The 27,628-nt window shown below is 51.6% G+C and overlaps 4 protein-coding genes across 4 annotated transcripts; 3 read left to right on the forward strand and 1 right to left on the reverse strand.

Moving 5' to 3' along the window:
* Positions 1 to 298: 298 nt before the first annotated feature.
* COCSUDRAFT_49073 (NPL4-domain-containing protein) lies at positions 299 to 6,185 on the reverse strand. The gene is made up of 10 exons (XM_005643319.1): positions 6,028 to 6,185; positions 5,779 to 5,899; positions 5,496 to 5,582; positions 5,263 to 5,338; positions 4,602 to 4,825; positions 3,902 to 3,981; positions 2,901 to 3,084; positions 2,366 to 2,455; positions 1,447 to 1,594; positions 299 to 920 (listed from the first exon to the last, which is right to left on the reverse strand). Exons 1-10 carry the CDS (start codon positions 6,048 to 6,050, stop codon positions 715 to 717), a joined length of 1,239 nt encoding a protein of 412 aa, XP_005643376.1. The 5' UTR covers positions 6,051 to 6,185; the 3' UTR covers positions 299 to 714.
* A 300-nt stretch (positions 6,186 to 6,485) lies between these two features.
* Positions 6,486 to 10,505, forward strand: COCSUDRAFT_59764 (hypothetical protein; the record flags this gene model as incomplete). The annotated part of the gene is made up of 9 exons (XM_005643320.1): positions 6,486 to 6,645; positions 6,870 to 7,015; positions 7,417 to 7,536; positions 7,935 to 8,003; positions 8,296 to 8,400; positions 8,610 to 8,859; positions 9,306 to 9,438; positions 9,834 to 10,001; positions 10,295 to 10,505. 9 exons carry the CDS (start codon positions 6,486 to 6,488, stop codon positions 10,503 to 10,505), a joined length of 1,362 nt encoding a protein of 453 aa, XP_005643377.1.
* Positions 10,506 to 11,551: 1,046 nt separating this feature from the next.
* On the forward strand, positions 11,552 to 13,752 carry COCSUDRAFT_68044 (ribosomal protein L35Ae). Its single transcript, XM_005643321.1, has 5 exons — positions 11,552 to 11,616; positions 11,763 to 11,798; positions 12,059 to 12,215; positions 12,654 to 12,725; positions 13,404 to 13,752. The coding sequence occupies exons 1-5, from the start codon at positions 11,597 to 11,599 to the stop codon at positions 13,443 to 13,445; spliced, it is 327 nt and encodes a 108-aa protein (XP_005643378.1). The 5' UTR covers positions 11,552 to 11,596; the 3' UTR covers positions 13,446 to 13,752.
* A 1,053-nt stretch (positions 13,753 to 14,805) lies between these two features.
* COCSUDRAFT_59766 (hypothetical protein) lies at positions 14,806 to 26,299 on the forward strand (the record flags this gene model as incomplete). Its single annotated transcript, XM_005643322.1, has 20 exons — positions 14,806 to 15,025; positions 15,373 to 15,484; positions 15,795 to 15,960; positions 16,422 to 16,627; positions 17,010 to 17,205; positions 17,726 to 17,932; positions 18,286 to 18,402; positions 18,986 to 19,134; positions 19,629 to 19,764; positions 20,261 to 20,412; positions 20,738 to 20,927; positions 21,496 to 21,645; positions 22,030 to 22,119; positions 22,461 to 22,745; positions 23,148 to 23,282; positions 23,743 to 23,880; positions 24,630 to 24,775; positions 25,164 to 25,254; positions 25,588 to 25,746; positions 26,042 to 26,299. The coding sequence occupies 20 exons, from the start codon at positions 14,806 to 14,808 to the stop codon at positions 26,297 to 26,299; spliced, it is 3,303 nt and encodes a 1,100-aa protein (XP_005643379.1).
* Between the last annotated feature and the right edge of the window lie 1,329 nt (positions 26,300 to 27,628).

The raw sequence follows: 27,628 nt of genomic DNA on the forward strand, positions 1-27,628 counted from the left end.
TCATCATATAACACAGATGTCTCTTCCTTTCTTGCATTCCAATGTTCATATCTGAAGGCGTGTGCGTTACAGATCATCACTCACCAAACCAGGCAACAACATGCTGCACCACATTTGCAGGAATGGGTGTGAACTTCTTCTTCCGATGGGCTTGCATGCAACTCAAGATTGACCGAATGTGGGGGCCATTCTTTGTTCCTTGGCTTGTGCTTGTGAGCCAATTTCAAGATAATGCGCATGCGCATGCGCACGTAATTCAACCACGCGGTCACTGATGCACGGTGCATGGTGCACTGCAAATACAATTCCATTTTACCTGCGTCACTATACATTGGCAATCAAGATCAAGCTGCACATTTGCAAATCATGGCATTCCAATTGGCACACCAAGTGCAGTGCACCTTCGGGCAAACAACCTCATAATGAAGTGGCACTGGCAGCAGCTTAGCTCTACTCCCCAGCAGGTGTTCTTCAACAAGCACAGTGCACTGATGTTTGAGACTGCGCCAGCAGAACACCAGCGAGCGCTCAAACAGTCCGAAGCCTTGATATCATATGCAACGTTTGCCTTGCATCCCTGCTTTGCTTGCAACTTGCATTGAATGTAATCACCCCAACCAGAGATCATTCGGTTCCAGGGTTCAGCAGAGCATCACCAGCAGAGCATCACACATCAAGAAGCACACACCAAGCGATTCAACCACCCTTCAGGGTTTAGAGCTCGGCGAGGGAGTCGATAATGAGGGTGTAGCCCTCGGGGACGGTGCCTTTGGTCTTGACTGCTTCGATGATAATTGCCAGGTCAGCAAGGTCCAGGTTGGGCTGTTTTGCCAAGTAGAGCAGAAGGTGAAAGTCTGCCAGCCGCTCTGCGTAAGGCTTGCCCCTGTTCTTCTGCAGATGGTGCCGAAGCTCCGCCTTGCCTGCGCAGAATTTGAGATGATATTGATGCTGACATCAGCATTACTGAATGGACTAAATCTCGAAGGTGTTGAGTTCTAGCTTGTATCACCAGTGGAGGGCAGGGCCAGATAGCGCGTTTTGGGTTGCAACAGGAATATGGGCGATATTTCTGCTCAAGCTCACGATTATCTGCGCTCTGCCAGTCACATGTGCTATCACCGGTGCACATGCGAAAAACGCAGCAGCAGGTCTTGTGCAGTGTCAGCCTCTGCATTGGATTGAGTATAACCTGATCTTGGATCAGTAACACATCCCATGCATGACCAATTGTGAGCAGCCACTGCCCATAAAATTGGGCCTTGAGTATCCGGCTCATTTTCAAACGCCATGAAATGACACGACCACCCCAATCCCCTCAATTTACAGGACTGTTACGCCCTCGGTCACAGCTCAAGCTGGCCTCCTCATACGGGAGTGTTCACGGGCCTGCAACTCGCGTGACGTGGCAGCTACTTGAAATAGGGCAGAGTGCAATGGCAGGCACACCTTGCGGCAGCAGGCGGTTCTCCACAGGGAAGCTGGCCGTGAGGGGCCCTTCGTGGTCCAGGATGTTGACTGGGATGAGGAGGTAGTCATTGTCCGCCTCGCCCTGATCCTTCCCCGCCACTATCACCGGCGCCTTGTGGTCCGGCTCCTGTGGCATGCATGCACATTAGTCATCGTTACGTAACACAACTAAATACTGCAGTAGCCATTCTAAACCCCGTACCCTCGGCGGTGCGGATATTTTTAAAAGCAATTTTCAAAGGTCTTCCTGGTTTACAGTATACCAGGGTCATGCTCCACTGGATTGGGCTCGTCGAGCTCGAGAGCTCTTGAGAGCTTTCCGAATCTGGTCTCAAAATTATGATAGGTTTTAGATTTTGGGAGATAGGGTCTTAATTGTGCACCCTTTTTAGCCAAAAATAATTATTTATCGCGGGTTTCAGAATGACTACTACAGTATGTTGGACCTCAAACCAGGAATGGAAATGAAGGGACACCAGGCTTGCAAGCACCATCTGCCTTTCTGCCATGCTGGTTCTGTCTTCAAGGCAGAAAAGCTGAGGTACATCTGTTCGTTGGCAGGTTTAGCAAGCAGCATCCGACAGCCGCTGCTGCTGCTTTTCTCTCAAGAACCACAGCTCATGCTGATGATGTAATAAACAATCGGCTTGCAACCAGCATTTAATACTTGATGCTGCTGCTTCTCTGTCCAAGAACTATCAGCTCTTGCTGCTCATGCATTTTCCTCATCAGTGGCATCTATAACCAACCACTGCTACTCCAGTCAGCTACCGATCTGCCTGGCGTCAGCACCGCAAGGGTGTTTGCAGGGACCAGGGCGCAGAAGAAAAGCAGAGGGTTTCAAGCACGGGGAAATACAGGAGTGGAAAAGGAGTGTAAAGTGAGAAGAATTGTGCACCTTGGGGTTGCGCAGGATGGAGACGCCGCTGAATTCGGTGCCGTTGGTGAACCAGCCCTCCTGCCACAGCCGCACTGTCTGATCTGACACCTGCGCGCATGAGACGACAGAAGTCACTCGTGGTTCTTCCAGGACGGAATTCTTCAGAAGTCCCAGAAGCGAACAAAGTAGCTCGCCTACAAGATTTAGGCAACACTGTGCCACTGCTTTAGTTCGCCAAAGCAGAGTTATAGGGGGACAATCTGAGTGCAGGCAGTCTGGTCATGCTGACTGTATTCTGTGCCAAAAGTGGCCTCGACACGTCACGCAAGCGCGGTCACATAGAAGAGATTCTTGGCAGTACAAATCAGCAATATAACACGCCAGAGGGCCTCCCTCAACTGCTGACGGGGTGGACTAACCTTGGCATGTGAGACACCGCAATTGAGAGATGCCTTCCCAGAAACGACTGTGTGCAGCATATAACAGGACACTCAATTGGCCAAAAGAATTCCATGAAGCGGTCCTTGGCGACAGGTGGCGGCAGGCAGCTGACCTGGAAGGCCTCAAAGTGGATCTCGGGCGTTCCCTCCTCGGCGACAGTCATCGACACGACAGCAGTCACGGCGCGCTCCCCCAGCTCTGCCTGCACAGCCGCCATCTGGCACACCTCCTCCGCCGACATGATGAACTCGCGCTCCTTCGTGCTCTGCGCAAATATCCAGCCCACCTTCTGCAGCCTGCGCGCATGTGCACACGACTCAGCCGTTAAAATCCACATTGCATAATAAGAGTAATAACAATGTTTTAAATGGCGAATCCAGAGCCCGGAGGGCCCTAGGGCATCAATGTGACAATCTCAAGGTGGCCCATCAATGAGCAGGCAGGCCTAACTGTGGCCCCTCATCATATTCTTTCTTTCCTAATCTTTACACGCTTTTCCTGCCAAAGGCAAGGTGCGTCTGCAGACAAGCTGCATGTACAGGTTGCCAAATTCCTACCCCTTGTTGGACTCGCCAGATCCAAGCAAGACACATTCAACCATGGGCACGGTGCCAAGTATTTGTACCGCCTCCCGCCAGCCGGGGCCAAATGCTATTGCTGAATATCCCATGCTGGCATCTGGTGTTCTTCAGCAGCTTTGCACCAGGAATCCTCCTAAAGCTGTGTGCCTCTCTTTCCCGTTATAAGCTGGTATTGTTCCTTGGGAAGGAGTTAGTACCATTTCTGTATAAGCCTTGTGTATAACGCGCACATTTGCAGCATTGACCTGGCTAGACAAAGAGGTTGAAGCCACACTTGTTGATTGTTGGTGATCGGGCATGTAAGATATGCCACAAAGCCTGCAAAGAGGAGCACTCCCACCAAACATACAGGCGCAAGCCGAGAAAATGCTCCCCTTTTAACACCAGAGCTTTTGCGCCCTCATGATTTGAGGTTGTCTGCCTCCCTTGCAGGCTGTGCGCACTCCCACTTCTGGCAGGTCATGATCATCAGCAATGCACACTTGTAGGTTTCCTGAGTGGGCCATGAACATAGGGAAAGAGCAACGCTTACCCAAGCTGCTTGGCAACAAAGTCTGCTCGCTCCTCCTCCTCAGTACTCCTCTCCAGCTGAAGACTCTCAGCGCTACCCGACTGCAAAACACGAAGCAAAAAACAACAGTCAGGTGCACAACTTATTTCAAGGCGAGCACTGAAAGCACACGATTCCTAATAGACCTTGCACACTGTTCCCCCTGCAAGATGTCCCACAGAAGTGGCAAGAGATACTATCAGCTGCTCGGGCAATGCCCGGGGCGCTCACAGTGATAGCCATGCTCCAAATGATCTCCCCTGCTTACTCAAGCAGAACGCAGACAAGAACAGGACGTGTCATGTATGCTGCTCATAGCTGGGCATGGCCAAAAAAAACAAAAGGCGGTTCAAGCACATCACCGTGCGACCATTGTGTGTTCGGCAAAGAACAACGGTGTCAGCACCTTGGCGGCTCAGGGTTGACCTCCAGTCTAATCTGGCTGTCGCCAACCCCAACCCCAATGTGGCTTCACCTGGCCGCTACAAGAAAATGGGCAACGTGTTCTACCTTTAAACTACAGGCCCTGTACCCAAAGAAAGAGGTCGCCACATGCGTGAGGTGATCCCCGAAGGGGATTCCTCTATCTCACCAAATGGGCCCACGACTATGGGAGGTCAGCGGCACCATTACGGTTTATCGTGTCTAAAATCAAATTCTGGCAGAAGCACCAGAAGGCTACCTGGGGCGGTTCGTAGATGGCCTCCACTGTGACCTTCCCCTCCTCGTCCACGCTGCCATACAGCAGGCCCCCGCGCTTGATGCTGAATGCGATTGCGCCCTGCACATAGCTCTGGAATGCGTCGGCTGCGTGGCGTTCGAAGGAGGCCGACGCGGCGTGCGGCGCTTCCTGCCGCTCGATGCGCGTCTGCTTCGCCACAAGCTCGTCCACAGTCATGTGCGTGCCTGCATTCGAATTCGAATTTGACATTTACTATAGACAGCACGGTTGATTGGGTCTTGCTTGGATCTGGCGAGTCCAAGAAGGGGTAGGATTGTGCCAGCCTTTAACTGCAGCTTGTCTGCAGAACGCACCTTGCCTGTTGGCAGGAAAAGCGCGTTATAATAATAATAATACTATTAGACAGCACATGCACGCGGGTCATGCTTCAAGTCCAAAGATGGGGTGTCAGCAAGGCCCCAGTTGCTGGTCTCCTCTTGGTCACTGCTGGGTGACCAAGCTCTTTTTGTCTCAGGTGAGTCTTTGCTATGGACGGGATTGCGTGGCGCATGCATCTTTCCTAAGATGTCCATTGGTGCGGTCTTTGGGTTTCCAGCAGAGCATCATTAAGCATTCCATGGAAGCATGGGAGTTTGAGAACAGTGAGAGAAAATGGGCCCACCAAAAGCGCGGTTCTCATAGGCTGTTCTAGGCACGGTTGATGCCACCTCCCGCTCAAATGGATAGTGCATGAACACCTGCATGTCAAACTTGTACACTTTGAGTCCAAATCCAGGACCAAGAGAAGACCTCGCATTTCTGGGCTGAAGAGACATAGTCTATGGCCTCTGGCATGGCCAAGTTTGAACGTATATGGCGCACTCTTAGGTCAGATGGGGGACAGTGAGTGCGCACCACGTCTCCATGCTGGATGCCCAGCTTCACCAATGGCGTCCCTGGCCGACTCAGGTCCTCAAAGCCAGACTTGTCCAGAGCAGTCAGCTGCGCAGGCAACATAAGGGTCTTATGTGGGATTCAACCAAAAAAGTAGGTCAATCTTGCGCCTGCATGCCTTTTCAAGTTGCAAAGTGCTGCCTAGGGGAGAGTGACAATGCATCTCCTGCAGAGCCGCTCCTAGAATTTTCCATAAGTTTCTTGTCTGCCTGGCTAAGAAAGATTGGGCATAGCAAAGCCTCACCAAGTCCTTGTTTCGAGACAGCGTTATGTCTTCGACAGGGATACTAAGGTTGGAATTGATCTGCTTCTTGAGTTCCGCAACGGTGGCGTGCTCAGGCAGCTGTATCCGCTCGAGGCCGTCCCTGGTAGCGACAGTAACTTCGAATTTCAACATGAGCGCTGACATGAAAACGTTCACACAGGTGCACCTTATTGGTCTGAATCAAGATCACGACGGACCATCACCAAGTCTTCGAGAGGAGCAGCGCACCTTGATCTGAGTCTGATCAACATTGAAGTTCCCAAAAACAATCGTCTTGTGATTTCCTCGATACACACGTCTCAACCAACGAAGGTCAAAGTGACACAGACTAGAGAATTGTGTACCAACGACATACTGGAAAGATAGACCTTGCAGAAGAAGATGTTATGCTAACATGAAAGGAATCGGATAGTATTAGTGGTGTGCATCATGTAATTAGGAGGCAGGTCCTGCTTCTCATAAGAGGTAGTGTGACGCCCCTTGGTGACTTGTCAGCCAGCTGGAATCTGACATCAGCGTCTTGGCTTGCTTTCTGAAATTCATGCAGTGCTACAGCTAAATTGTTTCCCACTTGTGCTCACAGCACTGCTCATTACGTCTTATATAGTGAGAAAAAACAGTGGTCTGCGTCTTGGAGGGTCTTGGTCAGCGTGCACAAAGGATGCTGTCTTGACATTCACTATAGCATGACTCCCACTGCACAGGTAGGGGGTTTCAGTGAGCAATCCTCTGATGTTGTCAACCTGGCTTCCCCAACCTTCCGCGCAGCTGCGCAATCTGTAAACAGCAAAGCTCCCAGAGAGCGTGCTGTCATCAAGTCCTTCACCAGGACACCCAATTCTGAAGGTATCGTTCACATCCATGTCCTTGAGGAAATTGTATACCGTTTCAAAAGTCACTGATTCCTCCCTTGCTGAACTTCGATTGTCAAAGCAAAGGAGTTTGCACTGTGCTTTGTGTATGACCGTTACCGATGTGTCCTGCATATGCTAGATAAGTCTGGTCCTCATCGGCTACGATTCAAACTTCGCAGAGTTTATTGAGCTGCAAGGTCATCTTTGGGCTCGCAGATGCAGACTCCTTTGGCTTCATGACCCCTGGAGTGACAGCCACTCCTGCATCGGCCAGCTTCCAGCAGGCCACTCCTGAACAGGAGGTGCAGGACATCTGGCAGCCAGCCTTTGATAATGCTGGTGCCTCAGCGCATCAAGCTGCGGTGAGCTGTCCTTCTTAAAATCTGCTGACTGACATGCATGCAAGCATGCATTCATGCATGCCATCTTGAAATTAGGGTGTGAACTCATTTTCAGGAATCTCAGATCTCTGCAATTGCAAGTGCGAAGGATCCAACATGCACAAAGGTAGGGGACTCGCAATGCCTGATGGGCAATTGATCCTGTGGAGCCTTGCTGGCATTTCGCGATGCTGGCACTCTTGCAGGCAACTTGCCCGGCCCCTCGCAATTTGGCATTTCACTTTCAACCCCAGACGCAGTGTGCAAAGTGTCTTGAAGCCCCTTCATGTGGTTCACCTCCCCAATCATCCTGTGAAGCAGGCAATTCGTACATGGCTCAGCCCGCATAGAAGCCTGAACATCTGCACTGCTGGGGTGCGCAGGATGCTGAGTCATACATGATGGGCCAACGCGCGGCGCTGATGGACGCATTCAAATTGGCGCTACCTGGGCAGTCGCAGCTGGGCGGTATGGTGAGAGACCTGCATCGGCTGCAATCGCAGGTGCGCACGATCTCCCGAATTGCACGCCCACGCTCCTACTACTACTATTATTATCTGGACGCTCACAGGGGTATATAATGTGAATTTAGCGCGCCCCTTGCTTTCTTTTGGGGGCGGGGGGGGGGGGGGGGGGGGTATTAATTCTATTCTTACTTTTACTTTTGTTTTCGAACGATTTTCCTGCCAAGAGGCAAGGTGCGTCCTGCAGACAAGCTGCAATTCAAGGCTGCCACAATCATTCCCCTTCATGAACTCGCCAGATCCAAGCAAGACCCGACGAACCATGGGCTCAATGCTCTCTACTATACCGCCCTCTCCTTTTCATCAACCATTCATGAAGATATCAAGGTGCATGGGGTCTCAAGTGTGAGTCAATGAAATTTGTCATTCTGGTGCAGGTGGATGAGGAGCGGCTGCATGCGCGCCATGCAGAGAGCAGCCTCGCAGAAGTGGCCACCAAAGTACAGGTGCTTTCTGGCCTTTGCTTTTACTGGAATGCCGATGTTCTGCCCAGATGCTTTTCTCTGCTATGCTGGCTGGCCCACAGCCTTGTTTGCATTGGATCTCATGGCATGCCGTTTCCCTGCCATTCACCTTTTTTGGCATCAGATCTTGTTTTGAATGAAGCAAGTCACTACTGTGTAGCCGCCAGGAGCGCATTTACCCTTCTGCCCCATGCTTCTAACGTGCACTTGTGGGACCCTCCTTTTTTCTACTGTGTCTCATGTGCTCGCTGACAATGGAACTGCCCTTTGCCAGGGCCTGGCGGACCGATTCACAACCCTGGAAACTCATCGGCTGCCAGACATGGACAACAGAATCGAGCGTGCCAGCACAGCCCTCATCTCACAGGCGCGCATCTCCGTATTGCTGTCTTGAGAGTGGATTCTATCTATTCGTGCAAGTCAGCCCATGTCCATGACGTACACGAAGCACTTCTCCTGCAACAAAGTAGTTATACAGTAGAAGGTGAACTTTACCGTGATGCCATGCAACCCGCAGCCATCCTGCCTGACTGCTGAACTTACTGAGTTTTGAAAGATGGTCTACTGACTAATCACACTGTCATGCAGGAGTTCCATGCGACACTGGACATGATGAACGACGCACTTGCGCGCATCTCAGAGCGCAAAGAATCACCCGGCGGTTATATTTTCGGGGGCGGCGGCGGAGGCAACGCCGCGGGAGGGGGCGGCCTGTCAAGCAGCCTGATCTGGCTGCTGCAAACTGCGGCCGGCTACGCGCGGCGTTCCCTGTCGCAGGCTGACGTGGCGGCCGTCTTCCTGTCCCGGCGCATCCTGCTCGACCGCGCCGCGCTGCAGGGTGTGTAAACATAAATTTTAAAACCCTTACACCCCTAAAAAAAACCCCTAAAAGAAACCCCCTAAAAAAAAATTAAAATTGCTTTTGCTGCAGTTTAATTCTCAAAATGGATCTCTCAGTTGATGAATTTACTTGCAGAATCTATCAAGGCGACCAACAAGACCTGCTGTCAGTTCTTCTTTATTTCTTTCCTACCTCATGGGGAATGCAAGTTGCTCTGTCAAGTACTCTGCGCGCTTCTTTCTTGATTGTGCATCAGTGTGGATTGAGCATGAAGCTGAGTCATTTCTTCAGCGCTTCTTTCAGCGCTGCACAATCATTGTGGGCCAGCGCCAGATTTAAGGCTTTGGTTGCTTTCCTGCATGCAACATTTGGTGTTCCAGCAAGGAACATGGTCTGGATGTGCCAGCAAAACAGACTTCAACAGAATGCGATGGTGCGTGCAGGGTCTGGCATGCCGCGTGAGGCTGCAGCGGAAGGCAACGCCCTGGGACTGAGGCTCAGAGCAGCGGCGCGGCCGGCGCTGGGCTCCGCGGCGTTCCTGGCCGCGGTGGAAGCCGCCTGGCAGCTGCACGAGCGGTGCGCACAGCTTCCCTACAGCTTCTAGTACAGTGTCTCTCTCCCTCTATTACAACCCGGCAGCAGCTGACGCGCATCATTTTGGGGGTGGAGCTGTACTTGCTCTCCGCTGTTGAGTGCTCATATAGCCCTAGCAGATTCACCACAAAGCCAGGAAAATATATGCAGAGATGACATACTGCATTACTGATAGGGTGTATTTCGAAATACTCAACAGCTAGTTTTCTTAGTGATTGACAATTTGTTTCACCAGACAATTGGTTTCACTGCCTGACACACCGGGCATCAACAAGGACTGGGCGTTTCGTCAGACCTTGATATTTCACTTCTTTTACCTTCCACCCTTGCTTCTTAAAACAATGTCAACAGCCCTCAATTCCTGATATTTATCGTAGGTGGTCAGGCCTGCTGCCGCGGCAGCTGCGAGCGGCGACGGCTCCGGCCGCGCTCGGCATTCGCGCGGTGCGCGGCGCCACGTGGGCTGCAGCCATTCTGCTGACGGCCGTGGCCGCTCGCGAGTCGGCCTTTTCTCTTGTGGACGCCGGCTTCAGCGCGGCGCAGCGGTGAGCCTTTCCTTTCCTTTGCTTGCGTTTGATCCCGGCATACTGAACAACTTTAGGAGAGGTGCACTTGTCATGCCTTGCCAAGGAAAGCACGGCAGTTGTGGCAGCGCGTGATTCGGCCTTCTGCCTCGTGGAACCACAGAACAAAATCGATACCAACAAATGTATTGCCGGTGCAGCACAGTTGCATCTCTTAGTATCTCTATCTGTAATCTCTATCTTATTCTTTAAAGTCTGGAAGGAGGAATTAATACATGGGGTCTGGACTCACGTCATTGAAGGGCTGTTTGCAGGTGCCAAGCGAGCTTGATCACAGTCATTCCCAGGAGCGGCTACCTGGTCTGGGGAAGCAGCACTGTCAGCAGCGCGGCAGCAGATGACATCAGCAAGGCAGAAGGGAACGCTGAGACCGCCGTGGTCGCCGACAGCGCCTGCCGCATCGGCAGCGCGGCGGCCGAGGATGCAATGGAGAAAGGGTTAAGCCCCTTTGCTGGAAAGGGTTAGGGGGAATCATATGATAGGCCCTTCTGATCCACTGGACCCTTAAGTGCCGGCTGAAATTGCTAAACGGGGGATCATGTTCATGGAAATGGCAGGGATGCAAGAAGAGGCCTGGCTCGGTCATGGGACCAATCAGATTTGGGTTAGGCTACGATGTTATCACTTTGTACAGCTGGAGCCTGTGTGTTGACATCACAATAATGGTACAAGGGGGGCTTTAAGCAAGTTACGCTTGATTTTTTCCCCGTGTTCAGGCCTGCCTGCGCAGTCTGCACACTGAGTGTCTTTCAGTGTGAAATTCAGTCTATTGCCCAACGTCGTCAAACTGGAGTGAACAGCTGTGATGGGTACCTGTGCTGCCCTCCATTCACTGACGCAGCAGTGGTGGCAGTCCTGATCAAGCTTGTATTGTACACATAGCAGCGGCTCGCTTGCCATGCCTTGGGCGTGTCTTTGTAGATGATTACGGCACCGGTGCCAGATTCACATTTCTGCTGTCTCTCAGATCTGGTGCAGGACGGAATCAGTACTATTGGACTTCTGATTGCGCTCAAGGTCTTGTAAGACCGCCACGGATGCTATGGCACGTCTTTTTGACATTTCTGTGCACGTACTGCTGCGTCCAGCTGGCTAGTATGGGGAAGTGCAGAAATTCCTGAAAAGCCTTGCAAAATTGACGACCACGAAAAACGCTCAGATATAGGGCGATTTCTATCAGTGCGGTGCGCTCTCATAAGCTCGGGATAAGCACTGATGTTGTTGACCGTCAGACGTGTGACACCGCGATGGCGACGCCAGCAAGTTGATTGCAAAGGATAACAACGATGAAGGATTTGCAACTGACATAGCTTTCGCAACTATCTTTTGCCTCTCACAGCAACTGTCGTAATACCGAAAACAATTTCTACACAACTCTGATTCAAGATGCGGCTGCTGATCTTGAATTCGAGTGAAGCCCTACCAAAGGGTGCGCAACAGGGTTCCAGGTCACACCCGGGGTCGTGAGGATCGAGACAGGCTGCAATAGCCGGCGGCAGCCAGAAGACATCACCTCTCAAGAAAGCAAGAGATCTACAAACAAAGATCGTAGCATCATGGGAGGGGAGTCGGTGCGGTGAGTTGTTCTCTGCCTCTCACCTGCTGCATATATTGTTTTGGGGATGTGTCTCTTTTTTTGCTGATTACCTCTATTTGCTACGTTGATATCGTGCTGGGCTGCATTGATAAGCGGTACTGATCTCGTGACGGGCGATGTCGCAGGCTGTACGTTCCCGGCAGCATCCTTGGATACAAGAGGTGCGCTCCTTCCTCCTTCAGAGTATGAAGCTCTAAAGCGTCTGTCTGGAGAAGTTGCCATGCTCAGCTTGAAAAGCCAGCGAGTTGGAATAAATCATACGGCAGCTTACTGTAGCTAGCTCGCGAAAAGGCAAAATATAGGCTTGTCAGACTGGGGAGCTCCCAGGATGTTTGGGGATCTGCGCCTAAACCTGCAGGTTCAGGAGTGGCATCTTTCAGGATCGTAGAGATGCAAGCTTATCGTAACGGCTTATGCACAGGGGAAAGCGGACGCAGTACAACCACACATCCTTGATACAGATCAACGGCGTGTCCAGCAAGGATGAGACAGAGTTCTACCTGGGCAAGAAGATTGCCTACGTGTACAAGGCAAAGACCCTAAAGAAGGGATCAAAGTACCGCGTGTCATGGGGCAAGGTGCGCATATCTTCCTGCAGTCACCTGCTCAGAGCACCCAAAGCCAGCCGGGGGCTTGGAAGTGGCTTCCCTGCAGCCTCTTTATAAGAGCTCGCAAGGTTTTGACAAAGAAGCAACAGCACCGAAGTGATCTGCAGCAAGCAGCAGCTTGACAGCGCTCTTGCTTCCGTTTGCTGTAGCCCAGGCTGCTGCCTATGTAGATGGTTGTAATGTCTGTCAAGTCATATGCATACCGATAGCATTGGTCTCAGCCCTCATCCCTTGCCTCTGGCCATTCTCCAGGGCCTTGTCAGTCTTGAGACAATCTTCTCTGCAAAGCTGATGCATTCCCTCTAGTCCTCTAATGGTATAAAGCTGTTATACAGAGCGTCTGACCTGTCGTACCGAGCGTCTGACTTGTCGCGCTGTCCTCATCTGTCATCTTTTCTGCGCCTGCAGGTCACGAGGTCACACGGCAGCGTGGGAGTTGTGCGCGCCAAGTTCCGCAAGAACCTCCCTCCCAGCTCCCTGGTGAGCTTGCCTACTCTGCGCTCAAATCACCTCACATTGTGACGTCCAACGATGCACCTGCGAAAGCTTTGTGCAGCGTGGCTGCAGATGAAATTCTCAGGATGCTGCCACAATTCTCACCAATGCTTGGAATCACATGAAGCTCATCTGGTGCACATTTTTGTGAATGCAAGCGAGTTCTTGTTCACTCCAGCCACCCCTGTGCAAAGGTCTAGGGCGATCAGCACGAGGTCCAGGGTGTCTAGAGCTCCCTTGCAGTAGCACTTGCAGAAGCAGCGGGAATTTTGGGAATTGACTGCAGTGTGGGGTCAGGCTTGGAGTTTTTGCTTGCCACCTGCACTGCTGCAGCGATCAGATGCCCCTGTGGTCCAGCATGCGCTGCCTGATAGACAGCTTGTTGCCTCTTGTGCATTGCACATGGTGTTACAGATGTGCCTTTTAGACTGTGACCTTCTGGTCCCTGCAGCTTTGGGCCTTATCCCGGCCCTGCAGCGCTCTGCAGCTCCATTCGCTGAACAGAGTCCTTTCTGTCTGCTGGAGTCTGAAGGTGTGCTGGCAGGGACGTGGGACTGCTGTGCGGCAAGGACTCCTTGGGCTTTGAGTGTGTATTACGTCGTTGTAGATTATTGGAGTTTTCTGAACTCTGGAGTGCTGATATTCTGACTCTGTTGTGCGCAGGGCGCCAAGGTCCGCGTGTTCATGTACCCAAGCCGGATATGAGTCACGTCCATGTCAGTATGACTCACCCGCGCTGTTGGCTTTACCCGTGCCGCCTCTGGTCCTGAGGGAAACTGCGGCGCGGCGATGGAACAGTGATTTTGGGAGTCAGCCTGAGTGACTCACGGTGGGTTGTTGGGAATACTATACATAGTATGATGTTCCTGGCATCATGCTTATGACAGTGTCAAGACAAAAGCAGTTAGGAGTGGCGGATCGCCATAGGCTTGTAGATCTAGAGGTTCAAACACAGACACATCTACAAGAGGGCTTTGCAACAAGCATGTAAACAGGATTCTGCCACGGTTGCAATCACTGGCAATCATCAGATTGGACGCAACCGAAAGAGCCTGAGGCCTATACTACAGGCCTATCGGATAGGCCTAGCTAGGGCTCAAGATCAGGGTGGAATCAGAGCTTGCTGCTCAGCTTGCTGCATGCATGCGCACTGGGCAGCTGCGCTGTTTCCATTCTCATCAAAATCATAGCAATATTTTCACCAGAAGAAACCAGCAAAATCTGCATGGCACGTGAGGGCAGGCCATAATAGGAGATCAGCGAAGTTACGAAATGTCACTTCCGGAATACTTCCCGATGTTCTCGTTCACCGACGACTTCAGTCTGAGAAGCTCGGCGCAGATCCGTATTGTGTGGACGTCTCTCGACGAAAAAAAAACTGTTGTGTCAAGAGAGTCGAACAGGGATCGGTAGGCACGTTGGGTCTCATAGGACGGTGACATCCGTGACGCTGTGCGGAGACTGCAGGTAGATCTAGCACGATGCCAAGCAAAAATCGCGATTCTGTCCGATATTTTCCTTCTAAAACGCTTGCAATTGTACAACGCACATTCAAGTGTTGATTTTCTTCCAACCGTAGCCATTGAACTGAAAGCACACCACTTTGATGGACTCTCTGCTTTGGCAGGATCAAGACGGCCTTGCAGATGTATCGGCGAGAAAGATGAAGTCCGGAAATCACTATGCGAAGGAAGGCATACGGATCCCGAGCATGAAGTGCTAGGCAGTGAACGCGATATCAACAGCCTGCAGATCAGAGCTAGTTACCAAATTACAGCCTTGAAGGCTTGGGTTTGCCGTCAGCATACACTTTGGTTTCCCTAGACCTCTCAAAGGTGGGGAGTGGGCCTCAAAGATCCCCTCCTAGCAGAGGCGTCTAGCCAGACCTACAACAGCCACCACATCACCCAACCTGTGGATAGCAGAAGAAGCCTCCAATCCGTCCAACAGCCGGAGTAGTACAAAGCTAAAGATATACAGCCAAGGAATGGCCTTGAACGCATCAGTGGCCAGCGCATGCTGTCTTAACAGAGGACTTGGCAGTGTCTAGAATCGGAGATCAGCGATGGAGGCCGCAGCAAAGCACAAGCGGCAAGAGGACATACTGGAGAGGCTGCTGTCAGGGGCGGGCGTGTCTGCGACGGGGTTCCTGCTAGAGCCGGGCGCCAGCGGGTCGCTGCACATGCACATCAGCGATGACGTCATCCGCGCTGCGCTGCACAGACCCCTGCCGGGGATCGCGCGCGATCAGGAGCTGCTCGAACCCCTGTGGGACTCAGAGTCGGGTGCGAGCCACTCCTCCTCATTGCGCCATGGTTGGCATGTTTGCCTGAGTAAATCCCGTGGCAGTAGTGTAGGTTCACAGATCCATATTCAATGCATGTGCTTAAGGCGAATGAAAACTCACAAGTACTCCTTCCTCGTCACTTATGCCCCTTTGCCTTGTCCAGCTGCATGCAGTGTCTCAGCCATCAGTTTTTTGCGCATGGAACACTCCTGTGACATGGCGATGATTACTTCAAGTGCACTGCCGGGTCTTTGGTCTTCCCCCACCACGCTCGGATGGCGACAATTCCTGTGAAAAATGCCAGGGAAAGATCTGCAGATTGACGTTTGTGCGGTGGGGTTGCAGATGAGGGTAGCGGGGGAGATGGGGACAGCAGCAGCGGCGAGGAGGGCAGCAGCACCGGCTCTGAGGCCGAAGGGAGACCGCTCAGACGGCAGCAAAAGGGCGGCGGCTCTGGGTGAGTCATGCCATGTATCCAGCACCTTTAGCTGTCCAGGCCAACATGAATGGACCAGTGACATTTGCAGCAAGCAGCAATCTACAGACTGGCAAGACCTTGTCAGGAAATTTGAACAATGCCGGCTGCGATACTAGACCAGTGCAAAGTACTACAGCTATGAGAAGACAGCGGTCATCATGACAGACCAGGCACCACCTTCACTGGCCGTAATGCAGCTGCACAAAAGTTCATTGTGGGCATGGGGTGGGCACTTCTGCAGATGGTAATAGACACATGCATGACCAGTGCATGTGACTTTCTTGGGCAGGGCCGGCAAAGAGGATGCGCAGCCATTTTGGAGGCGACATGTGCGTCCGATGAAGCGGCTGCTGGCGGCTGCGGTCAACAGCCTGACCTACGTGGCGCTCTGCACGTCTATTTTGGCGCTCGGGCTCGTCGCCGGCTTCCTGCTGGCTTCCCCGCTCTCCTCACAGGTGACTAATTGCAGTTACAAACACCTGCTGCAATGTCAGTGTTCATAAAGCAACTTGCTGCACTGCCCATTGTCTTGGTAGTAATCTGCAAGGAATGCCTTATGTGTGCGCGCCTGATCTACCTTGCTGATGTCTCTGAAGATTCCGGGCTTACATTTTGGGCCTTCCTAAATGCTTTTAGCCATCGTTGTGCCTTCTTGTGCTGTCACCATTATGCCATAGCCTGGAGCCTCCATACACTTTCCAAGCCAGCAGTTGCCAGCAATCATAGAAACTTTCACTTGTCTACTGAAATTGTGAGAACTGTCACTGGCTTTAACCTAGGGAACTCCAAAACAAGTTAGTTTAGAGTCCCCTGTCAGGAAACTGACCAGGGGCATACAGTGTTTAGAGCGCGCCCCGTGGACTTTGGGGGTCGTATCCAAATCTATAAATATGAATTCAATGCATGGCTTCTGCAGAGGGCGGCGCCTGCCTATGAGCTGGGTCCGGGCCTGCTGGCTGCCCAGAAGCTGCCGGGGGGTCCGGTGGCAGGAATGGCGTTTGGCGGAGAGGGGGGACCGGACCCCTCAAAATTCGACTTCTTGGTGGGGGACGATTTCGGGGTGTGGCAGAACAAGAGCATGGAGAGCAGCTCTGTCACTGTTGAGCAGTCCGGCATCCCAGGGTGAGTTCTTAAACAAGAAAAGAAAGAAAAAACATTCAAAAAACAACATACCACTTTATAAATCACACTCATATCTGATGGCATGTTGCTGTTTGTGGGCAACCTCATGAGCAAGTGAAGGTCATACTTCGGAAGCTCATGCATTGGATGCAGCAGTAGCTGCAAATTTCCCTGGCCATCAGCAATATGGCGCAGCTGCTATCCGTGCCTTCAAAGAAGCACATGCAAGCAGAAAGTGCGCCATCTAGAGGGCCGCAGGCAGCTTGCACACTCTGGCTCGGCACATGGCCACCAGAGCCTGTCAAGGTGTACCATGCACATGCCGATTTTAACCTGGGCCGAGAAATTGAGTGTAGGCAGACATACTGTTTGTGCAACGCAGGCTGTCGACGGTGGGAGGCCCGCACAGGAGCCCGCGCGTGCCGATAAAGGGCCCGGGCGGGAAGCTGCTGCCCTTGCCGCGCAGCCTGCGAGTGTGCACGATGACCGCTGATTTTTGGGGCCTGCCCACCGCCGGGGGGACCGCCACCGCCTACGGACTCCTCACCTCCGCGCTCAGCGAGGACCCCTCCCTCGATGTGCGCGCTCTTGTATTTGAATTTGCTACTAAGGGTAAACACTGATTTTCAATTGGTTGGATGGTGGAGTCATCTGTGAGGACTCCCTGCCCACGTATTTGGGACGGCCTCTGCAGTCTCATGCCCCCTATCTTGGAGGGATTTATGGTCCTTCAGCATCGTCTCAGCTTTGAATGTCTGTGCCTTTTCGCTACTAAGGGTAAATCTGCCCGCATACATGTCCCCACGCACAGCAAGAAAGAAAAGGCAAGGCGGCCTTTGTCCAGCCTCTTTTGCGCTTGCGTGATCTGCAACTCCAAATGTACAATTTCAAGAGGGGCTGTCCATAGAGTAGGGACAAGAGTGCAAGGCGCATGAATGATTGGTGAATGCTAGGGCACAGAAAAGGGGGCATCAGGTTGCTGATGTTTGGCAAATTCGACCATGCCGTTGGCATGCTAGACCTTTGTCTATATATTATCACACCCCAGGCTTCACCAGGGGTCCAAAATCTAACTCGACCTTTCCCCTGTGCCCACAGGTGACGCTGCTGGGCGTGAGCCGTATGATGGACAAGTGCATTAAGGGCCGCAAGCAGCAGTCCCGGCTCAACCCGCGCGCCAACTACGCATGCTTCGACGACCGCCACTTCCAGCCATTCGTGGTCACCACGCAGCCCTACGAGGGGCTTAGTCATGCCACGCTGGAGTGGCTCAAAGAGAACCAGCACCTCTGCGATGTGCTGCAGGTAGGCGTGCTTGAGAATTGGACCATGGGTACTTCCCACGGGTTGTAGAGTTCCAAAAAACCCAAGAACTCACACTTCCCATGCATAAGGGTTGCAGGAACTAGGGTCATATCTGATGTGGCTGGCTACCATGAGCCTGCCGACACTGGAGGAAGTGTAGTGCCCCATTCGTCCTCATGTCTTTCTCCTGGGCTGTCACATGTTCTGACACATTTCATAATCTTCTTGCTCTGTCAGACAATTACCTACTGCCGCGCCGTGCTGAGGGGTAACTGCACGACTGAGAATGGGCATACATGAAGGGGTGCCCATGTGATGAGACAATGGAAGTGAGGATCTCTATGGTTGCGCAGGTGCACGAGTGGGGCGGGGTGTTCACGGACATTGTGACCTACTCCCACTTCCGCCAGTTCAGGCCGGGGCTTCGCATCGCCATCAACTCCCACGGAGGCCACTACTGGTCCACTCAGGTATGTTTCAAACCCCACAGGCTACATTATTATTACTATTATTACACGCTTTCCTGCCAAAAGGCAAATTACGTCCTGCAGACAAGCTGCAGTTAAAGGCTGCCACAATCCTACCCCTTGTCGGACTCGCCAGAACCAAGCAAGACCCAATCAACCGTGGGCACGGTGCTCGGTATTTATACCGCCCCCCGCCAGGCTACATTACTAGTAATCAATCGCAGACGTCAGGGATGAGGGTCAAGGGTAAGGGTGCAGTATTCTGGTGTCAGCGGTGTCCAGTAGTTATGCCAAGGGTCCTGCAGCCCATGCAAGGCAGGCGCAACCACACAAGCGCCTGCTGTGCTTGCCCCTGTCTCTCCAGCACTAGCACACATTCATGAATTTGCCATACAAAACCGCCTAAATGAAGATTGAGGTATCATCCCTGGACAAGTTGAATCCGTTGGAACAGCTGTGGCACCTCGAGCTTCATTATAACCCTTCGCAGTCCTTGCCATGTTTCCACCTGGAACTGCCTTTGTGATCACCTGGGATGCACCTCAGCTCGTGTACTCACCTTGACGTCGTTATGCAATGCCAACAGGGTCAGCTGCCGCGGCCAACGGACATAATGAGCCTGCGCATAGACAACGGCGAGCGCGCCACTCTGGAGTATGCTGACATAGCGCTGTCGCCCACCCGCTACATCGCATCCTGGCTGCGCCAGCGTGGCTGGCGCCTGCCTGACTACCGGTGAGTCATGCTGCCGACTCAGTAACATGCATCTATCTGCAAGGCGATTTGCTTGCATTGTCATCAGGCCAGGTGCAGAAGAGCGCCAGCAAGTAGGTCGTACTTCATCCAGAACCTGCTCATTGCCGCATTGTGAAGCCCATGTAATGTCATGTTGCTGGCATGTTACAAAGATACATATTACCCAATACTCCTCAAGACAGACCAATACACGAGTTGGGATGCTGGGACTTGTCGTGGTACAGGCTGCTGAACCCACCCATTCCCTCTCTGACATTTCTCTTGTGCGGGCTGCTGGTAACCATAGCCAGCAAGCTGCGCTGCTGCTTAGACAGATATTATCTGTAAAGCAGAGTGCAAGATTGTGCAGCTAAGATACATTACATCTTACATGACATGAGATGGGTGACATCTCATCACATAATGTCAATTATATGTCCATTACATGTCAATTATGTGTCCATTACATATTGTGTTGCGGCTGCGCTGCGCAGGCTGCCGGTGCCCAACATGATAGCGGATCTGGACCAGGCGCCAAAAGAGAGAGTGGACAAGCCGGTCTGGCGAGTCGCCTTCTTCGGTCGCCTCGAAGAGCGCAAGGGCATCAAGCTATTCGTTGATGCCGTGCAGGTGACTAACCAGCATGCCGCATGTGCTGCATGGGGGTGTAGGGTGACTCAAACACCCCTAGGCTATTCTGCGTTAGGTAGTGGGTAGGTACTGGTGCTGGTGTAACTTTGAATGCTGGAATGCCCATGCGGCCGGCAGTACATGCACATGGAGCGCCTGCAAAATCAGAGGATCTGCGCCCGTTGGCTTGACTTGTTCTCTGTTCAAGTTTCTATCGGCACTCGTGCACAGTAGGGTGCATGCTGGAGACAATCCAGTGTGCATGCGCAGATGATCCTAACGCTAGGCAGCTTCAGGCCTCATGCTTGCCTTAGGAAAAAGCATTCATGCCCTGCACAATAGCAAAGGAGCATGCCATCCCTTGAACAGCAATCTGAGACATCCGTCTGCAACGGAAGCAGCGGCTGCTGAAGGAGATTCTGATATTGCAAAAGAGCATTAGATTTCTGCTTGTCTTGAATCTCGAGCTGAGAGATTTTGTGTCGGTTTTGTGCAGCGGCTGCCGAAGGAGATTCTGGAGAAGCCGGAGTTTGAGTCCTACTTCGTGGGGGCTGAGTCCAAGATCGACCAGGTGCTGAGCAGCACGTGGCTCAAGGCGCACACCAAACACTGGACCTGGAAAATTTTCATCATGGCCAACACCCCGAGGTAAATCTCCTTCAAAAAGCGATCTCTATTTTTTCATGATTTGGCTCATTGCATGCGGTCAGAGCCCTGGATCCTCTTGGGCTTTGCATGCAAGTGATCGGGAGTTTTGGGCAAGTTGGGCAAGGAAGAGTTTTGCAAGGATGGCGTGAGTTGTGATTGAGATTGTATTGTACACAAACAAAATGGCCATCACTTGTCATTCTGCCCTTATAAATAAACTCTGTTTTCTCTGCAAAATGGCAGAATGTCCTTCCTGTAAAGGGAGAGTCGCATGCTAGATGCTAGTTCACCCTTCACTGAAACCACCACTGCTTGAATTCTGCAGGGACAAAGCTCTTGCGACGATCAGTGCGGACGGCATTCTACTGGTGCTGGCGTCCATGATCGACAACATGCCATACGTGCTGGCGGAGGCATCAGTCATGCGCATCCCCTTACTAATCTATGACGTCGGCGGGGTGACTGAGATGATCGACCCCAAGCTGCACGCCGACATCATCTGCGGCACGCCCAAGGTGACTCACCCGCGAATCCCTTGCAATTCAAATTAGAAAATTAACATTCCAATCCAAATTCAGTCAGGCCGGATGGTGACAGCTTTCTGGCCTGGTTGTTGCTTGCCGAATTTGGCATGCCACATATGCACTCCTGGCAATCTAGTCAATTTTTTTTTCAAAGTTGCCCAATTGTCCAAATAAGTAAGACTGCTGCTTCCTACTTATGGGCCTCATGAATCCTAAGCAGCAGTGCACAAAGCTGTGCAGCATGAAGCTTTAGAGGGAACTAAAGACATCTTAAGACTACTTAGTAGTCTTTAGTCAGCACACCCTGAAACCTGCAATGCCATGGGTTGTCCCTGGATGATGGCAAAGGTTCGGGGTATTCTGAACAAACCCCTAATCACCCTTATGTCATAACCCTACCCAGGGTGATGAGCTGGCGGTGCGCATGCGTCTATTGCTTAGACGCAAACCCTGATCACCCTTATGTCATGACCCCACCCAGGGTGATGAGCTGGCGGTGCGCATGCGTCTATTGCTTAAATGCAGACCCTGATCACCCTTATGTTATAACCCTGCGCAGGGTGATATGCTGGCGGTGCGCATGCGCGAGGCGCTGCAGGCAGGCAAGCTGGGAATCTCCGCCCTGTCTCCACGTGTGACCACCGGCAAAGAGCAATGGCAGGAGTGGCACCACGACTTCTTCCACAACCAGAAGCAGGACTACATCCAGGTCGGTGCCTGCAAATTGTCTGGTGGGACATTGCCCCTGTGAAAGCAGGATGCCTCCGGCTGGGATGTGAAGCCATGTCTAGGCTGCATGGGACGTTACCAAAAAGACACGGCAGTGCGAGCGCCAAGAAGAGAGGAAGGGCTGCCTCACAAACAGCATCAACATAACATAATAGAGAAAATACATATTACATTGTGCAATCTTATGAAGTACCAGAGAGGCAGCAGCTGATATACGATGGCAGTATTGTGAATATACAGTTACTTTGGCTCCACGCGTCTTTTTCAGTTCCCGGTATGAGCAAGAGTGGAGTGCTAACAAAGGCTTCAAAATTTTTTGTCAAATTTACAGTGTCCTGAGATCTTATTGCTTATGCCCCCACAGGACGACATAGAGCTGCACGCAAAGGCGGACACCATGAACACAGACTTGGAGATCATCACTCTGCGCGAAGCCAAGCAGACCGCCCTCGAGGTACGCCCAGCAATCCACCCCATCTGCCTTCACCTGTGCATAACTTTGAAGGAAAATATGCACTTTCGTCTTTTTTATTCTTGACACTTGCAGTACATAACGGACGATCTGCTGTGTCAGCAAGCACTCATGCTGCAACCAGAACAGACATCACCTGCTGTAAGCGCAAGCAAGCCGTGATTTTCGTGCATATATAATATATCCCGCAGAACAGGCTGACGGCAGGGGCACTTGCATTTTCCCAGAATGCAGCCTGTGACGCAAAAGCCAAATGACGCAAATGTCCTTTTTGGAATAAAAACGATCCTTGAATCTATACTAAAGTTTGAGTGCGGCCGCAGCTGTATGAGGAAGTGTGCGATGCCGAGGGCTGCACAGAGCGCGGCTGCGGCTTCGGAGTGAACGCCACATCCGCCCCGCCCACAATCCTGTTACTACCCCCGCAATTCAGCGTCCTCAACGAGTCACGCCTGCCGGAATTAGTCAGGCTGCTCAACATCGGCGAGCTGCGAAAAGACTCGATCGGGGCGCTGACTTTCGGCGCGGAGATTCCCCCGTACAAGGACGGCGCGCTGCCAACGTCGCCCAAGCTGCGCTACGCGTTCCCTACCGCGCCCACCTGGCAGGTCAGTCATCTTAAATCACGTTCAGTCACCTTCATACTGTGCATGCTTTGCTTGACTTCTGTGTCACTTGTGCAATGCAGCGGCACCTTGTACGGCTCTTCTGTCAGATATGCGTTTTATTTTGCATAGGAACCGTGAACATGCAGGGGGTGAGGATGCAGTAGTTTTCAAAGCAAACGGTGATTCATGCTCCTGATGCCTGCTGGCATTGCGTGTCATGACAGAAGTGATAAGAGCTGCTGCCTTCTCTCTGAGCGCATCGCATGCAACTTCGTGCTTGATCACAGCCGTTCAAGAGTCTCTATGGCCGCATATTTTGTGATTGTGAATGCAAACCTGCATGTCGACTGGTACTCACAAAGTTGTCTGCACCATGACTGACGAACAGGAGTGTATCTGCAGATATATGAAGGCGAGGTGGAGCCATGGCTGATGAGTGACTATTGCACTGACACCGTCCCCGTTCTGCTGCGGCGTTCCACCTTCTGCCGAGCATTCGCAGCCGACGCCAAAGACTTTCGCGCCTACAACTCATGGGTCAGTCACCCATTTCTTCCACGGAGAATTCTGTTTCAGACTCCTCTCCTGATGCAATACTCATTGTTCATGTCGCTCTCAAAAACTCTAGGGTCGTTCTACAAATTGCTGCATATACCACCTTATATTTTGCAAATTTACTGATCTGCACTGTCAGCTGAAGGCGCTGTTAACAGCAGCTTTAAGCATTAGGTGTCACCGTGGCTCACCAGCAACAAATCCCATGCAGTCCGCTATAGCCAAGAGGGGTGCTGCCTCATGTTAAGCTCGTTTCTCAAGCCCTTTTCAACCTAGTGTCCTTGCCTTATGAAAACTTCTGCCATGCATGCGCATGCGCAGGTGCTGCAGCCAATCCCCAAATTCTTATCTGAACTCAAACTTTCCACGCATGCCATTGTACAGTCGCGCATGCTCATACTTGGACTTTGATTTTGAATTGCCACGCACGGTGTTTATGCAGGTGCTGTCGCTGATGCTGGGGCAGGCTGGCCTGCACCTGCACACATTCCCGGAGGTGGCGTTCTCCTTGGACAAGTGGACCATGCAAGGATACCCCTGCGTCCTCGACAAGACACCCAATCGCCAGCTGGACATCCACGTGAGCGCCCTTACTAATCCTGCCGTTTCCACAACCCCAACAACTTGCACGGCCAGTGCAGTGTTGAAAGCAGTGATGACCTGGCTAGAGCACATGCACAAAAGCAGGATCAGCAGAGATATTACTAACAGAGATATTTCAGTGCTTGAGAAACCTGTCAAGCAGACACGCAAGCGACAATGCAGATGACAAATAGGAACATCTGGCTCAGTCTGTAGGAGCGTATTCACTTTTAAAGTAGGCTCGGACAAGAGGGAGGGAGGCCTGTATGGCGCAGACTATTTGCCTGGGCAAAAATTCCACGAGCATGCTTAGACTTTACGAGCTGATTCTGGCTAAACATGACTTTCTAAAGGGTGAATAGTCCGTCCCTATTAGTTCTCTGACATTATGAATCTGCATCCTGAACCGAGACTCACACTCTGCAGAATGCTGCAGCGGTGTCAAGTAGTGTTTGAATTAGCGTCTGAATTGGCAAAAGTCAGCAAGTGACTCGTGCTGCTGTGGATGTATGTTGTGCTCTGCGCTGCGCTGCCATTTACCACTCTTAGTAATTAATTATTACTCCTTTTCCAGAATTGTATATGACGCATAAAATTGCAAATCATGCTGGCTATTCTGTGCATGGCGTCCTGCAATGAATCTTTTGGAGCCTCGGGTTCATGCTCATCGTTCCATTAGCAGATGCAGCAGGCCGCACCTGAAAGTTCTGACTTAATATTTGAGATTGCATGCATGCGGGCTGCCAGGTGGCGGCCAATCTGATGACGGACGAAATGCTGATGCGCACGGCACAGCTCACCCCCGAGTACCGCCCCTTGGTCGATTTCCACTCCCAATACTCCACCACCCAATCCCTCAAAGGGTGGCGCTACGGCTACACCGACGCCTCCAGGTGAATTTTCTCTGTCTGCAGCAGTAAGCACATGTTCTCTTTTTCTGCCCAGTAAATGATAGAGAAAGAGAAGGAGATTCCATTTATGAGGTTTGGAAAGAGGAGGTCTAATCTTTGGTGGTTTGGAAGAAGGCATTGTGATCGTGCTATGGGGCAACACTCGGCCTATCCTGCCTCCCTGTCAGATCGATCTTGGTGCCCGTGAAAGGTCGGAAAGGCAGGGCTCTCGTGGCCGTTGCTGCAATTTTCAAGGCAATCTGTTGGGGCAAGTGCTTCATCGTTTGTCGGCACAGCGTGCCCGGTCGCATACCCACCATTCCAAAAAGATATGCAACTGTCGGCGTTTGAGAAGCTAGAGACTGAGTTGGCTTTTACTCTTCATGACCAGGCCAATGGATCGCAACACGACGTTTCATGAAATGGTGTGGCATGCGCACAAGAACGGCCACATCGCAGACGGCCGCTGGCAGGCCACCCAGGTGCTCCACCCTTCCATTCAGTATAATTAGCACTATTATGTAATGATGATAGATGGCCCCATCACAATGATGATTGGTGCTTTCATGTGATGCAACGCGTGCAGCAAATCGGAATCCAACTCTCTGTATGTACTTGTTAAGAGGTCACGAAGTTGTGCGCACTTCTTCCCATGGTACCTTGGCCAGCAGTGCAGGTGTTTCGGGCCTGCCATGCACAGTTGAAAACACCTGATGGTCACACCTTGCTGCCCAAAATTTTGCCATGTGCTCAACCTGTAGTCCCACTCCATACCTCAGAAGATTTACACCTTCCTGTTTGATGTGTCCTTGCAGGAGCAGATATACCCGCAGCTGTACCGATACATCCTGCACCCCTGTGTGAGCTGGCCGGGCATGCCCAACATGTGCGGCGGGCTGCACACAGCCACCGGCACGCTGCGCTTTGACTCATTCCTCACCCAAGAAAACGTGGTCATCATGCTCATCTACGAGGTGGGAGCCTGTACCCGTACTACTGGCTTTTTATATATCTACTTAGGCTCTTGGAATGCTCCATGGTGCATCTTAAAAAGTCTCTGATGCCAATGCTCACACAGCACTAATCAGCCGCAGGGTTGCTTGTACATCAGGAATCTTATGTCACCTGGCAAATACAAGCATGCTCGCCTGCATGAACGAGGTCTCCAAGGGAATAGTGCCGCTGCAGAAATTCTAGCTGCCACATCTTCAGCGGACATAAGAAGACTGTCTATCACTTGAGTTTATAACCATTCCTTCACCCTCGCAGGTCTTCCCAAAGTGCGGCGACGGAGTCAATTTTGTGGTCACACTGACTCCAGTGGACGGAAGCCCGGTTCAGACTCTGCACGAAGCAGAGTACGAGGTTGCGGACAAGCCCACGAGGCAGCGGTTGCATTTCTACCTGGACAAGCTTTCCACGGGTGACAAGGTGGATCTGCTGGTGTACCCTCGAGAACAGCATGACTGCGACGGGGCGCTGATTCTTGAGGTCCAGATCTGGGAGCAGAAGGCCTACAAGGGCTGAGGATTCGAATTCGAATGCAAATTCGAAAGGGTGTATGGCTTTCTTCGGCAGCAATGCGTGCAGCATGACCACCATAGGATTTTATACTAGAGGTGCTAGGTTCAGAAGGCCTATAATGACTGAGCATTTGGATTTCAATGCAGATTTGATTCACACTGTTGCTTTTAGCTGCTTGTTTATAATGAAGGTCTTTACAGGACTGCAATGGTGCACTGTTAGAGCAGTGTTGAAGGAACGGTGGCAGTGTGAGAGATGCAGGAAAAGCCCAATTGCTGAGTTTTGACTTTTACAGTTACGGAGGCAATTGGGATCAAAACTCTCACTGATCATGCTTAGGGAAGTCAGCAGGGCTCTGTGAAGTGAGGGCTGTATAGGTCCCCTCATTTCGGATGCATGCTGCAGGTATGTATAAAGGTGTCTAATGCTGAGGCTTGCTTTGGTTTAGACTGAGAATTTTAATAGACTATAGTTGTTGTTTCAAACTTGATGCATGTGACGCTGCGTCTGAGAAGATCAGTTCTGGGTTGGCCGTGAATAATGAAAGTTGACTGGCTGACATGTACAGAGTGTAAAGACCATATACACTATATAGGATATGCGAATCTGGCTATACACACTCTGGCTATACACTCTCAAAGCACACAGACACTCAGCATTAGCATTACTCTAGTAGTGTAAATGAGCTCATGCATGCGGATTTCAAGTAGAAGTTCGCTGTGTTCCGCAACGTTTGCATGACGAATATTGACACTGAGCACAGCGCAGCGATGTCCATTCCTATAATTGCAGCATCTGTATCATAGGATTGATATTCATATAGTTGATATGAAGTTCATTAAATACTCCGTGGCTTTTCGCCGGCTATTCATGTGCAAAGGAATGCTCCAAATTCAAGATTCTCAGGTAATGGGCCTCCTTCGCCTCTCCTTGTCGCACTTAAAGCAGCTCGGGCGTCCTTGAGCCTCCCAAGTGGTCACGCGATTGGATACACTGTTGTGGAGTCTGAACAGTGTAACACTATGTTCACAACGGAAGTAAGCAGCAGAACTTTATGCTTGTAAAGTTGTTGCTATTGTTGTCATTATTGTCGTCAAGCTTATCCTGGCGAGAGGCAAGGTGCATCAGCATACAAGCTGCAATTGTTTTTCCTAAACTAAATCAAAATTCACGGCTGCCAAAAACCTACCAGTTGCTGGATGCCCTAAGTCCAAGCGAGACCCGATTATTGTGGCCCGGGGCAATTTAGGCGCCCCTAGGGGCCTCGCTAGCCAAAGCCGCGTGTACTAATTCAAGAGGTAGGAGCTGCGAGCAATCAACTTCACTCGCCTC

The sequence above is a fragment of the Coccomyxa subellipsoidea genome (assembly GCF_000258705.1).
Source record: "Coccomyxa subellipsoidea C-169, whole genome shotgun sequence".
Lineage (NCBI taxonomy): Eukaryota > Viridiplantae > Chlorophyta > Trebouxiophyceae > Coccomyxaceae > Coccomyxa > Coccomyxa subellipsoidea.

Bases quoted from the DNA above. Each gene is read 5' to 3' on its own strand.
- COCSUDRAFT_49073 (XM_005643319.1), bottom strand. From the start codon at position 6,050: ATGTTGATCAGACTCAGATCAAG. The intron at 5,900-6,027 runs GTGCGCTGCTCC...TGTCGCTACCAG, and splicing joins TTGATCAGACTCAGATCAAG to GGACGGCCTCGAGCGGATAC. The intron at 5,339-5,495 runs GTGCGCACTCAC...TTTGACATGCAG, and splicing joins GCATCCAGCATGGAGACGTG to GTGTTCATGCACTATCCATT.
- COCSUDRAFT_68044 (XM_005643321.1), top strand. From the start codon at position 11,597: ATGGGAGGGGAGTCGGTGCG. The intron at 12,216-12,653 runs GTGCGCATATCT...CTGCGCCTGCAG, and splicing joins ACCGCGTGTCATGGGGCAAG to GTCACGAGGTCACACGGCAG. The intron at 12,726-13,403 runs GTGAGCTTGCCT...TGTTGTGCGCAG, and splicing joins ACCTCCCTCCCAGCTCCCTG to GGCGCCAAGGTCCGCGTGTT.